Genomic DNA, 11837 nt, shown 5'->3' with positions numbered 1-11837 from the left:
ATCCCTACAACCTTATACCTAAACCCGGAATCAAAGTTCTAACACCCTGATACCTTCGTCCTAAGCGCGGAATCTAAGTCCTAACACCCTGATACCTTCGTCCTAAGCGCGGAATCTAAGTCCTAACACCCTGACACCTTCGTCCTAAACGCGGAATCTAAGTACTAACACCCTGACACATTTGTCCTAAACCCGGAATCTAAGTTCTAACACCCTGACACCTTCTATCTAAACCTGGAATCTAAGTTCCTACACCCTGACACCTTTCTCCTAAACCCGGAATCTGACTTCTAACACCCCTACAACCTTCGTCCTAAACCCGGAATCTAAATTCTTATACCCTGACACCTTTGTCCTAAACCCGGAATGTGACTTCTAACACCCTGAAACCTTTGTCCTAAAACCGTAATCTATGTTTTTACACCCTGACACCTTTGTCCTAAACCCGTAATCTATGTTCTTACACCCTGACACCTTTGTCCTAAACCCGTAATCTAAGTTCTTACACCCTGACACCTTTATCCTAAAACCGGAATCTAAATTCTTACACCCTGGCACCTTTGTCCTAAACCCGGAATCTAAATTCTTATACCCTGACACCTTTGTCCTAAACCCGGAATCTAAGTTCTAACACCCTGACACCTTTGTCCTAAACCCGTAATCTAAGTTCTAACACCTCTACAATCTTGCTCCTAAACCCGGAAACTAAGTTCTAACACCCTCACAACTTCCTCCTAAACCCGGAATCTGAGTTCTAACACCCTGACACCTTTGTCCTAAACCCGGAATCTAAGTTCTAACACCCTGACACCTCCCTCCTAAACCCGGAATCCAAGTTCTAACACCCATACAACCTTCATTTCTAAACCAGGAATCTAAGTTCTAACACCCTGACACCTTTGTCCCAAACCCGGAATCTAAGTTATAATACCCTAACACCTTATTCCTAAACCCGGAATCTAAGTTCTAACACCCTGACACCTTTGTCCTAAACCCGGAATCTAAATTCTAACACCCTGACACCTTCCTCCTAAACCCTAAAACCTTACTCCTGTACCCTGAAACCTTCCCCCTAAACCCGGAATCTAAGTTCTAACACCCTGACACCTCCCCCCTAAACCCGGAATCTGACTTCTAACACTCCTACAACCTTATTCCTAAACCCGGAATCTAAGTTCTAACACCCTGACAACTTCCTCCTAAACCGGGAATCCGAATTCTCACATCCTGACACCTTTGCCTTAAACCCGGAATCTAATACCCAACACCCTGACACCTTCCTCCTAAACCCGGAATCTAAGTTTTAACACCCTGACAACTTCCTCCTATATGCGGAATCTAAGTTCTAACACCCTGACACCTTCCTCCTAAAACCGGAATCTAAGTTCAGACCCCCCCTCAACCTTCTTCCTAAACCCGGAATCTAACTTCTAACACCATGACACCTTTCTTCTAAACCCGGAATCTAAGTTCTAACACCCCTACAGCCTTATTCCTAAACCCGGAATCTAAGTTCTAACACCCTGACAACTTCCTCCTAAACCCGGAATCTAAGTTCTAACACCCGGACACCTTCGTCCTAAACCCGGAATCTACGTTCTAACACCCTGACACCTCCCTCCTAAACGCGGAATCTACGTTCTAACACCCTGACACCTTTGTCCTACACCCGGAATCTGACTTCTAGCACCCCTACAACCTTCCTCCTAAACACGGAATCTAAGTTCTAACACCCTGACACCTTCTTCCTAAACCCGGAATCTGACTCCTGAACCCGGAATCTGACTCCTAAACCCGGAATCTGACTCCTGAACCCGGAATCAGAAGAATTTTTTTTTTTTTTCTTTTTTTTTTTTTTTTCTTTCAGTCCCTCAGTGCTATGGTATGTAGATTATCGTAGTAATACTTACCCAACTCTTCTTTGGAGTAGCAGTACCACTGTTATCCTTACTGTGCTTTTCGAACCACTTCCCTGCGGCACATTGGAGTTGTTGACATAAAGACTTTGTTATGTTTATGTCGTTCATTATGGTAGATGCGGTGCCTTCAATTCTGCCCTTAACTAATGTTAACTTTTCCGTCAATGGCGTTTGGGTGGTTTCTTTACTAGCTGCGTTAGTTGTGTTAATTTTGCAGTTGTCCAAATTTTCATTCCATTTACAGTCAATGCACGGACTTCCGTTCGTGCAAGAAGTTCCTTTTTTTTCATTCCATGCCTCAAATGCCTTCTCTATACCAGAATCAATGACACAAGTAGATTTTTCTTTCATGTGCTTTGCATATTCTTTAAGAAATAAACAACCCATCGTTTGGACAAACGATGGGTCCTTATCCAAGATTTTACTGTTATTTCTTTGAGACGCTGCGGACTGTGAAAGTTGCTTCAGTTTTTCGAAACCTAATGTAAGATTTTGGCATGCCCTTTTCTCAGGGATGGTGGGCGTTCTGCCAGTAGCACCTCCCGTGCCATTATCCACTGTATTACATTGATCAGCGTTGCTATGGCCCCCACTTTGTGCCATTGCTTGGGCGAATTCTTGCCATAGTTCCGCCACTTCGCCATTGTAGTCCTTCCAGAATTCTTCCTGTATAAGGTGGTGTATAATATATATATATATATATATATATATGCATATGCATAAATGCATATGCATATACATATGTACTTATGTACATATACGTATATACCTACATGTACACATATGTGTACGAATGTACGTATGTATATGTACGTACATATATGTATATGTACACTTTACTCCCTTACCTCGCTCGTGCCACCATGTCCTTGTCCGCTTGAGGGATTTAAATGGGATGCTATACATTGGAGGCGGCTGCATAGAGTCTCCATTTTATTTATTTCAGTTAGCATTTTCGGAATGTTGGTCTGGTCGTTCTTGAAGATGCTTTGCACTTTGTCCCCTGGAATGCCCGCTTCCTGTGTGCCAGTCTGCACGGTGCAGCTGTCCATGCTGGTATCATTCCAGTGGCAAGGGACACATTGTCCCTTGCCACTGGAAGTATTGCAATTAGCACCATTAGTACTTAGATTCTTTCCCAGTTTGAATGCTTCCTCTATCCCTTTATCAATATTACAAATTGCATTTTTTTGCATATATTTTGCATAGGAATGAAGTAAAAAACAACCCATCGTTTGTCTAAACGATGGGTTGTTCTTAGAAAGGATGCCGTCGTCTGACGACGACGGCGACGGCGTCGTCGGATCGTACAGTTGTTTGAAGCCGGCATGCAAATACTTGCATGCCGTCTTTTCAGAATGAGTTGCTGTTCTATCATTGCCACTATTATTTGTATCCTTCACTCGGTCACAGTCAGTACCGCTTCCGTTTTTCAAATTTGCTGTCATTGCTGTGGACAGTTCTGTCCACAGCGTCTTCACTGCGCCATTGTCCTCCCAGAAGTCTTTCTATAAGTTAAGTAATATATATATATATATATATATATGCATATGCATAAATGCATATGCATATATACACATATGTACATACATACATATGTATATATGTACATTCGTACATACGTACGTACGTATATATATTCCTATACACATACGTATATTTATATACGTATACCTCTGTACATATATGTATGTACATATATGTATGTACATACGTACATATGTATATATCTGTACATCTGTACATCTATGTATATGCATATACATATGTATATATGTAGGTATATGTATATACACATATGTGTCTGCATATGTATACACATATGTGTATACATATATGTGCATATATATATGTATATACATATATATGTATATACGTATATGCGTTTGCATATGTATGTATACATATGTATATGTATACGTATGTATATGTATACGTATGTATACATCTGCACATCTAGGTATATGTACATATATATGTACATATATGTACGTGTATATGTGTATACATATATATATGTGCACTTATACATATGTATACATATTTACATATGTATATGTATATGTCTATGTATATGTATATGTATATATATGTATACATATGTATATGTATATATGTATATGTACATGTCTATATGTGTATGTGTACACATGTATATGCATATATGTATATACGTATATATCTGTATATCTATGTATATGTATATATATGTGTATACATATAGATGTATATGTATACGTAAGTATATATATGTATATATACGTATATACATACGTATATGCGTATGCATATGTATATGTCTATATATATATATATATATATATATATATATATATATATATATATATATATTTATTTATATATATGTATATATACATATGACTATATGTGTATATACATGCGTATGTATATACAAATACATGTACATGTATACATATATACATGTATGTATGTATGTTTATATGCATATGTATATATATGGTATATATAGATGTGTATGTATATGTGTCTATGTACATACGTACATATGTACATATGTAAATACATACGTATGTACATATTTACATATATGTATGTACATATACGTATATGTATACGTCTACATATGTATACACATATATGTATACATATATATGTGTGTATGTATATGTTCATGTCGTCTTCCTTCCCCCTTAAACACTCTTTCCCTTTCCTTACCCCTCCTCACTCCTTTTTCCTTCCTCCTCCTTCTTTCCTTTTCTTTCCTCCTCACTTACCGTAGCTGACGGTTGTCCTGTTCCTGTTTGTGGTCCTCCTGGAGATCCTCCTGGTGGTGTTGTCTTATTCTGTGATTTCAAGTAGTCATCAATACATTTTAGGCGATCACAAAGTGATTTCTCAGTGGTGCCATCCTTTTTCTTCTGTTGGATGCAGTCTTCAGCTGCGGTAAGAGGATTGACTAGTACGTCCAGTTGATGTGCCCTTCCTCCTTTCATTAAGTCTATAATACTATCACTTTGGCAAGAAGGTTTGGCTTTTTGCTTGGCCCTTGCCTGTTGTTCCTCCGTCTCATTCGTGTACCTAGACCATGCTATAACATTCTTGAACCCACGAATACCACCCTTCTTTTCATCTTCCTTGGCTTCATTTAACCATCCTTGCACTTCATCCCCAATGAGCGCTTGCATATCCTTCGCATCCTTCATTTTAACCCAAGAACATATATTTGTCACTCCGGATTCTGTAGGTTGCGTTCCCCCTGCTTTCATTGTATCGGAGATAACTTTCATAAATTTTTCTACTTCATATTTAGGTAAAAGTACTCTTAACAGAACTTCATATCCCACTGCACATCGTAGGTACTGTTTCCAATCCTCTTCCTTGGTCCCCCCATTTTTCTCTGTCCCATCCTTCTTCAAATTCCCCATCCAATTAACTGTTTGCACAAATACTTTGCACACATTCTTCATGTTACCCGTTTGCTTTCCCCCCCCTTTTTCTTCCCCCGGGGCCCTCAGTTCTCCACATGCCTTTGCGGCGCTCGAGGAGGCCTCCCCCCATTTCACATAGGGCCCCAGGTCCTTCAACATTTCCTCCACTTCAGTCTTCACGGGAACCTAAAAAAATATAAAAAAAAAACAAAAAAAACAAAAAAAACAAATTATTAGGTACATACATACATACATATGCACACATATATATCTATATGTGAGGGAAAATCGGAGAAGGAAGTTGCTCCTTCATTTTCCTTCTCCTTCCCTAAATATTCTTATATATTTCTTTGGTCCAATGAAAAAAGAAAAATATAACAACAACCATAACAAGAAATAATACTAATGATAATAATAATGATCATAATAGCACTACTTACCGGAATGGTTACGCCTTGGACAGGTTGTACAGTACCACGTGCGGAGGACGTAGCTGCATTTTGTTGTTGTTCCCATTGTTGTCTTAATTCTTCTAACTTTTTGTCCCATTCAGCCTTCAATTGTTTCCTTGTAGCTTCACTTTCCTGTTTTTCTGTTTCCCCTAGAGCGGAGGGGCACGAATTCGATGCTGCCGCTGATGGTGTCGCTCCCGCCACCATGATTTGTTTGTTTATTCTTTATTTGTTCTGTTCTCTGGTTACTGTTCTTCTTCTTCTACAATTTGTACATATATTATATATAGAATTAACCAAAATAATGAGGGGAAAAAATTTAACTAAACTGGAAAATAAAATGAATAATGAAATGAAGTGAACTGGAAAATGAATTGGAAAAATGAACTGGAAGAAAAATGAACTGGTAGAAAAATGAACTGAAATGGACGGAAGGAGAATAAGAGAACTGGAAAGGAATGAACTAAACTGAACAAAGAGTAGATGAAATTTAACATGACTGTTATGACTATTGAAGAAAAATATATATGTAAAGAAAAATTTTCCCCTTGAATCGTTCGTTGTTCCTTTCTTTGCCTTTCTTTCTTCTTTTCTTTATTTCGTTCCTTTCTTTTCTTTTCTATTTCGTTTCTTTCTTTTCTTTTCTATTCCGTTCCTTTCTTTTCTTTTCTTTATTTCGTTCCTTTCTTCTTTTCTTTTATTTCGTTCCTTTCTTTTCTTTTCTATTTCGTTCCTTCCTCCTCTACTTCGTTCTACTGCCTCTATTCCTATTCCGTTCCTTTCTTCTTCTTTTCTTTATTTCGTTCCTTTCTTTCCTTTTCTTTATTTCGTTCCTTTCTTTTCTTTTCTATTCCGTTCCTTCCTCCTCTATTTCGTTCCTTTCTTTTCTTTTCTATTCCGTTCTTTTTCTTCTTTTCTTCTTTTCTTCTTTTCGTTCCTTTCTTCTTTTCTATTTCGTTCTTTTTCTTCTTTTCTATTTCGTTCCTTCCTCCTCTACTTCGTTCTACTGCCTTTTATTCTTTTCCTATTCCGTTCCTTTCTTCTTCTTTTCTTTATTTCGTTACTTTCTTTTCTTTTCTATTCCGTTCCTTTCTTTTCTTTTCTATTCCGTTTCTTCCTCCACTATTTCGTTCCTTTCTTTTCTTTTCTGTTCCGTTCTACTGCCTTTTATTCTTTTCCTATTCCGTTCCTTTCTTTTCTTCTTTTCTTTATTTCGTTCCTTTCTTCTTTTCTTTTCTATTCCGTTCCTTTCTTTTCTTTTCTATTCCGTTCCTTTCTTCTCTATTTCGTTTTTCTTATACTTCCTACTTTCCGTTCCTTTATTCTTTATTTCATTGCCATAAAAAAAAAAAAAAAAAACAAAAAAAAGAAAGAACAACAATAATAATAATATAAGAAAGGAATGTTCTGTTTAAAGGTAGGGAAGGAATGTTTTGTTTATGGGACGAAAGGAAGGAATGTTTTGTTTAAAGAGGGAAGGAAGGAATGTTTTGTTTATGGGAGGAAAAGGAAGGTTCCAAAGGGAATAAGTAGGTTCTTTTTCCTCGGTTTTTCCTTCAACAACAATAATATATGGCCTGGTACTTAACAACATGAAGGGAGGGGAGAATTTTTTTTTCTTTTTTTTTATTATAAGGAGGGAAAAGAAAGAAAGTTTAAAAGGGACGGAAAGAAGCTTCTGTTCCTTCGTTCTTTTTAACAACAATAATATATGACCTGGTATATAACCACCTTAAGGGAGGAGGGGGAAGGAGAGAGGTTCCTCTTTTCCTTTTTTTTTTTTTTTCTTTCATAGAGGAGAAGGTAAGGAAAAAAAAAGGTTTTCTAAGGGGGAATAGAAAGAAGGTACTTTAAGGGAGAAAAGAAGGAAAGAAGGTTTCTAAAGGAGGTTCAAAGGAAGAAGGCAAGTTTACGGGAGGAGAAGGAAGGAAAAGGAAAGAAGATTTAAGGGAGGGAAGGAATGAAGGTTCAGGAGGAAGGAGAAGAGTGTTTAGGGGCAGGGGGAGGGAAAGAGTGTTCAGGGGGGGAAGGAAAGAAGGCTGTTTAGGGGGTGGGGGTAAGGAAAGAGTGTTTAAGAGGGGGGATAAGGAAAGAGTGTTTAGGGGGTGGGGGTAAGGAAAGAGTGTTTAAGAGGGGGGATAAGGAAAGAGTGTTTAGGGGGTGGGGGTAAGGAATGAGTACTTAGGGGTAAGGGAAGACTAGTTAGGGGTATAGAAAGACTACTTAGGGGTAAGGAAAGACTACTTAGGGGTAAGGAAAGGATTACTTAGGGGTAAGGAAAGACTACTTAGGGGTAAGGAAAGAGTACTTATGGGGTGGGGATAAGGAAAGAGTACTTAGGGGGGGGGAAAGGGAAGACTACTTAGGGGGGGGGAAAGAGAAGACTACTTAGGGGTAAGGAAAGACTACTTAGAGGTAAGGGAATACTACTTAGGGGTAAGGAAAGACTACTTAGAGGTAAGGAAAGACTACTTAGGGGTATAGAAAGACTACTTAGGGGAAAGGAAAGAGTACCTAGGGGGGGGTGCAGGAAAGACTACTTAGGAGTAAGGAAAGACTACTTAGGGGTAAGGAAAGACTACTTAGGGGGGTAAGGAAAGAGTACTTAGGGGGGTAAGGAAAGAGTGTTTAGGGGGGGGGGAAAGACTACTTAGGGGGGGGTAAGGAAAGAGTACTTAGGGGTAAGGAAAGAGTACTTAGGGGTAAGGAAAGACTACTTAGGGGGGGTGAAAGGGTAGACTACTTAGGGGGGGAGAAGGAAAGACTACTTAGGGGTAAGGAAAGACTACTTAGGGGGGGGGAAAGGAAAGACTACTTAGGGGTAAGGAAAGAATGTCTTAGGGGGTAAGGAAAGACTACTTAGGGGTAAGGAAAGACTACTTAGGGGTAAGGAAAGACTACTTAGGGGTATAGAAAGACTACTTAGGGGTAAGGAAAGACTACTTAGGGGTAAGGAAAGACTACTTAGGGGTAAGGAAAGACTACTTAGGGGTAAGGAAAGACTACTTAGGGGTTAGGAAAGACTACTTAGGGGTAAGGAAAGACTCCTTAGGGGGTAAGGAAAGACTACTTAGGGGTATAGAAAGACTACTTAGGGGTAAGGAAAGACTACTTAGGGGTAAGGAAAGACTACTTAGGGGTAAGGAAAGACTACTTAGGGGTAAGGAAAGACTACTTAGGGGTATAGAAAGACTACTTAGGGGTAAGGAAAGACTACTTAGGGGTAAGGAAAGACTACTTAGGGGTAAGGAAAGACTACTTAGGGGTAAGGAAAGACTACTTAGGGGTAAGGAAAGACTACTTAGGGGTAAGGAAAGACTACTTAGGGGTAAGGAAAGACTACTTAGGGGTAAGGAAAGACTACTTAGGGGTTAGGAAAGACTGCTTAGGGGGGTTAAGGAAAGACTGCTTAGGGGTATAGAAAGACTACTGAGGGGTAAGGAAAGACTACGTAGGGGTAAGGAAAGACTACTTAGGGGTAAGGAAAGACTACTTAGGGGTAAGGAAAGACTACTTAGGGGTATAGAAAGACTACTTAGGGTTATAGAAAGACTACTTGGGGGTAAGGAAAGACTACTTAGGGGGGGGGGAAAGGGAAGACTACTTAGGGGAGGGGGTAAGGAAAGACTACTTAGGGATAAGGAAAGAGTGTTTAGGGGGGGGGTGAAGGAAAGGGTTGTTCAGGGGGAAGGAAAGAGTGTTTTTGGGTGGGAGAAGGGAAGAACATGAGTGTTTAGGGGGGGGGAAAGGAAGGAAAGAGTGTTTAGGGGTAAGGAAAGACTACTTAGGGGTAAGGAAAGACTACTTAGGGGTATAGAAAGATTACTTAGGGGTAAAGGAAAGACTACTTAGGGGTATAGAAAGACTACTTAGGGGTATAGAAAGACTACTTAGGGGTTAGAAAAGACTACTTAGGGGTATATAAAGACTACTTAGGGGTATAGAAAGACTACTTAGGGGTAAGGAAAGACTACTGAGGGGTATAGAAAGACTACTTAGGGGTAAGGAAAGACTACTGAGGGGTATAGAAAGACTACTTAGGGATAAGGAAAGACTACTTAGGGGTAAGGAAAGACTACTTAGGGGTAAGGGAAAACTACTTAGGAGTAAGGAAAGAGTGCTGAGGGGTAAGGAAAGAGTACTTAGGGGTAAGGAAAGACTACTTAGGGGTAAGGAAAGACTACTTAGGGGTAAGGAAAGACTACTTAGGGGTAAGGAAAGACTACTTAGGGGTAAAGAAAGACTACTTAGGGGTAAGGAAAGACTACTTAGGGGTATAGAAAGACTGCTTAGGGGTAAGGAAAGACTACTTAGGGGTTAGGGAAGACTACTTGGGGGTAAGGAAAGACTACTTAGGGGTAAGGAAAGAGTGTTTACCGGGGGGGGAAAGGGAAGACTACTTGGGGGTAAAGGAAAGACTACTTCGGGGTAAGGAAAGACTACTTAGGGGTATAGAAAGACTACTTAGGGGTAAGGAAAGACTACTTAGGGGGAAGAAAAGAGTACTTAGGGGTATAGAAAGACTACTTAGGGGTAAGGAAAGACTACTTCGGGGTAAGGAAAGACTACTTAGGGGTATAGAAAGACTACTTAGGGGTAAGGAAAGACTACTTAGGGGTAAGGAAAGAGTACGTAGGGGTAAGGAAAGACTACTCTTAGGGGTAAGGAAAGACTACTTAGAGGTAAGGAAAGACTACTTAGGGGTAAGGAAAGACTACTTAGGGGTTAGGAAAGACTACTTAGGGGTTAGGAAAGACTACTTAGGGGTAAGGAAAGACTACTTAGGGGTAAGGAAAGACTACTTAGGGGTATAGAAAGACTACTTAGGGATAAGGAAGGAAGGTTTAGGGGGAAGGAAGGAAGGTTTAGGGGGAAGGAAAGAAGGTTTAGGGGGAAGGAAGGAAGGTTTAGGGGGAAGGAAGGAAGGTTTAGGGGGAAGGAAGGAAGGTTTAGGGGGAAGGAAGGAAGGTTTAGGGGGAAGGAAGGAAGGTTTAGGGAGAAGGAAGGAAGGTTTAGGGGGAAGGAAGGAAGGTTTAGGGGGAAGGAAGGAAGGTTTAGGGGGAAGAAAAAGAAGGTTTAGGGGGAAGGAGAAGGAAGGTTTAGGGGGAAGGAAGGAAAGAACGTTTCTAAAGGAGGTTCAAAGGAAGAAAGCAAGTTTACGGGAGGAGAAGGAAGGAAAAGGAAAGAAGATTTAAGGGAGGGAAGGAAGGAAGATTTAGAGAGAAATGAAAGAATCTTTAAGGGGAAGGGAAGAATGAAGGTTTAAAGGGAAAAAGGAAAGAAGACTTTAAAAAGGGGAGAAGAAAGAAAGTTCACGGTATAGGTCGTAGACTCCGAGTTCAGAAGTTAGATTCCGGATTCACGGTACAGGAAGGACGTTGCAGGGGTATTAGAATAAGGTTTTAGGGTTGTCAGCAGTCACGTTCCGCGTTTAAGCATAAAGGTCTCAGGGTGTTTGAATAAAGTTTTACGCGTGTTAGAATAAAATTTTCACGGTTCTGGAGTAAGGTTTCAGGGTTCTGGGCTTTAGGACTTTAGAGTTTAGGGTTAAGGTTTTAGGATTTTTATTTAGTTCACAGTATTATTGGTCGCTGCAGTACGAACAGAAGTGGAGATATGGAAATTATGTTTTCGTGTGTATGAGATGTAATGCCGAATATTGGAGACTAGGGCTGCAGTTATATTGCGCTTGCACTTATGTTTTGGGATGTAAATCCACATATTGTGATCTCTCCGTATTATCTTTTCTTTAAAAATATAGTTATTGTGCTTATAAATGTGCGAGCCGAAGAAAAAAAAAAAAATAAAAAAAAGGATGTGAGAACCATATGAGTGAAAGGTAGATAACCTCTTAGGTGGATAGTTTTGCAGGCATGTTCCATCACTGCAAGCTTCGTAAAGGAATGATTGAATATACACATAAAGAAACAGTTGTAAATATATATGCCCCCGTTGTGCAGATTCCTGTATTTCACGCATCACTCCGCCTTCCCCTGTGCTTCCCTCCTGATGCACACACAAGTAGAAGTTCATAAGTCACATGTCTCCAAGTGCGA

The 11837-nt window shown here is 39.7% G+C and overlaps 1 protein-coding gene across 1 annotated transcript in view; it reads right to left on the bottom strand.

Annotated features, from left to right (window-relative positions):
• Positions 1-5988, bottom strand: part of PKNH_0829900 (SICAvar, type I) — a gene marked incomplete at both ends in the record, with an annotated part of 12751 nt that extends 6763 nt beyond the window's left edge. Inside the window, 4 exons of the mRNA XM_039114014.1 lie at positions 1911-2585; positions 2768-3427; positions 4676-5515; positions 5770-5988. Of these exons, the coding sequence (XP_038969647.1) occupies positions 1911-2585; positions 2768-3427; positions 4676-5515; positions 5770-5988 (2394 nt within the window). The remainder of the gene's footprint in view (positions 1-1910; positions 2586-2767; positions 3428-4675; positions 5516-5769) is intronic.
• Between the last annotated feature and the right edge of the window lie 5849 nt (positions 5989-11837).

Source organism: Plasmodium knowlesi (assembly GCF_000006355.2).
Source record: "Plasmodium knowlesi strain H genome assembly, chromosome: 8".
Taxonomy (NCBI): Eukaryota; Apicomplexa; class Aconoidasida; order Haemosporida; family Plasmodiidae; genus Plasmodium; species Plasmodium knowlesi.
Note: the sequence above shows the minus strand (reverse complement) of the source record. Positions and strands in the feature narration are given on the sequence as shown.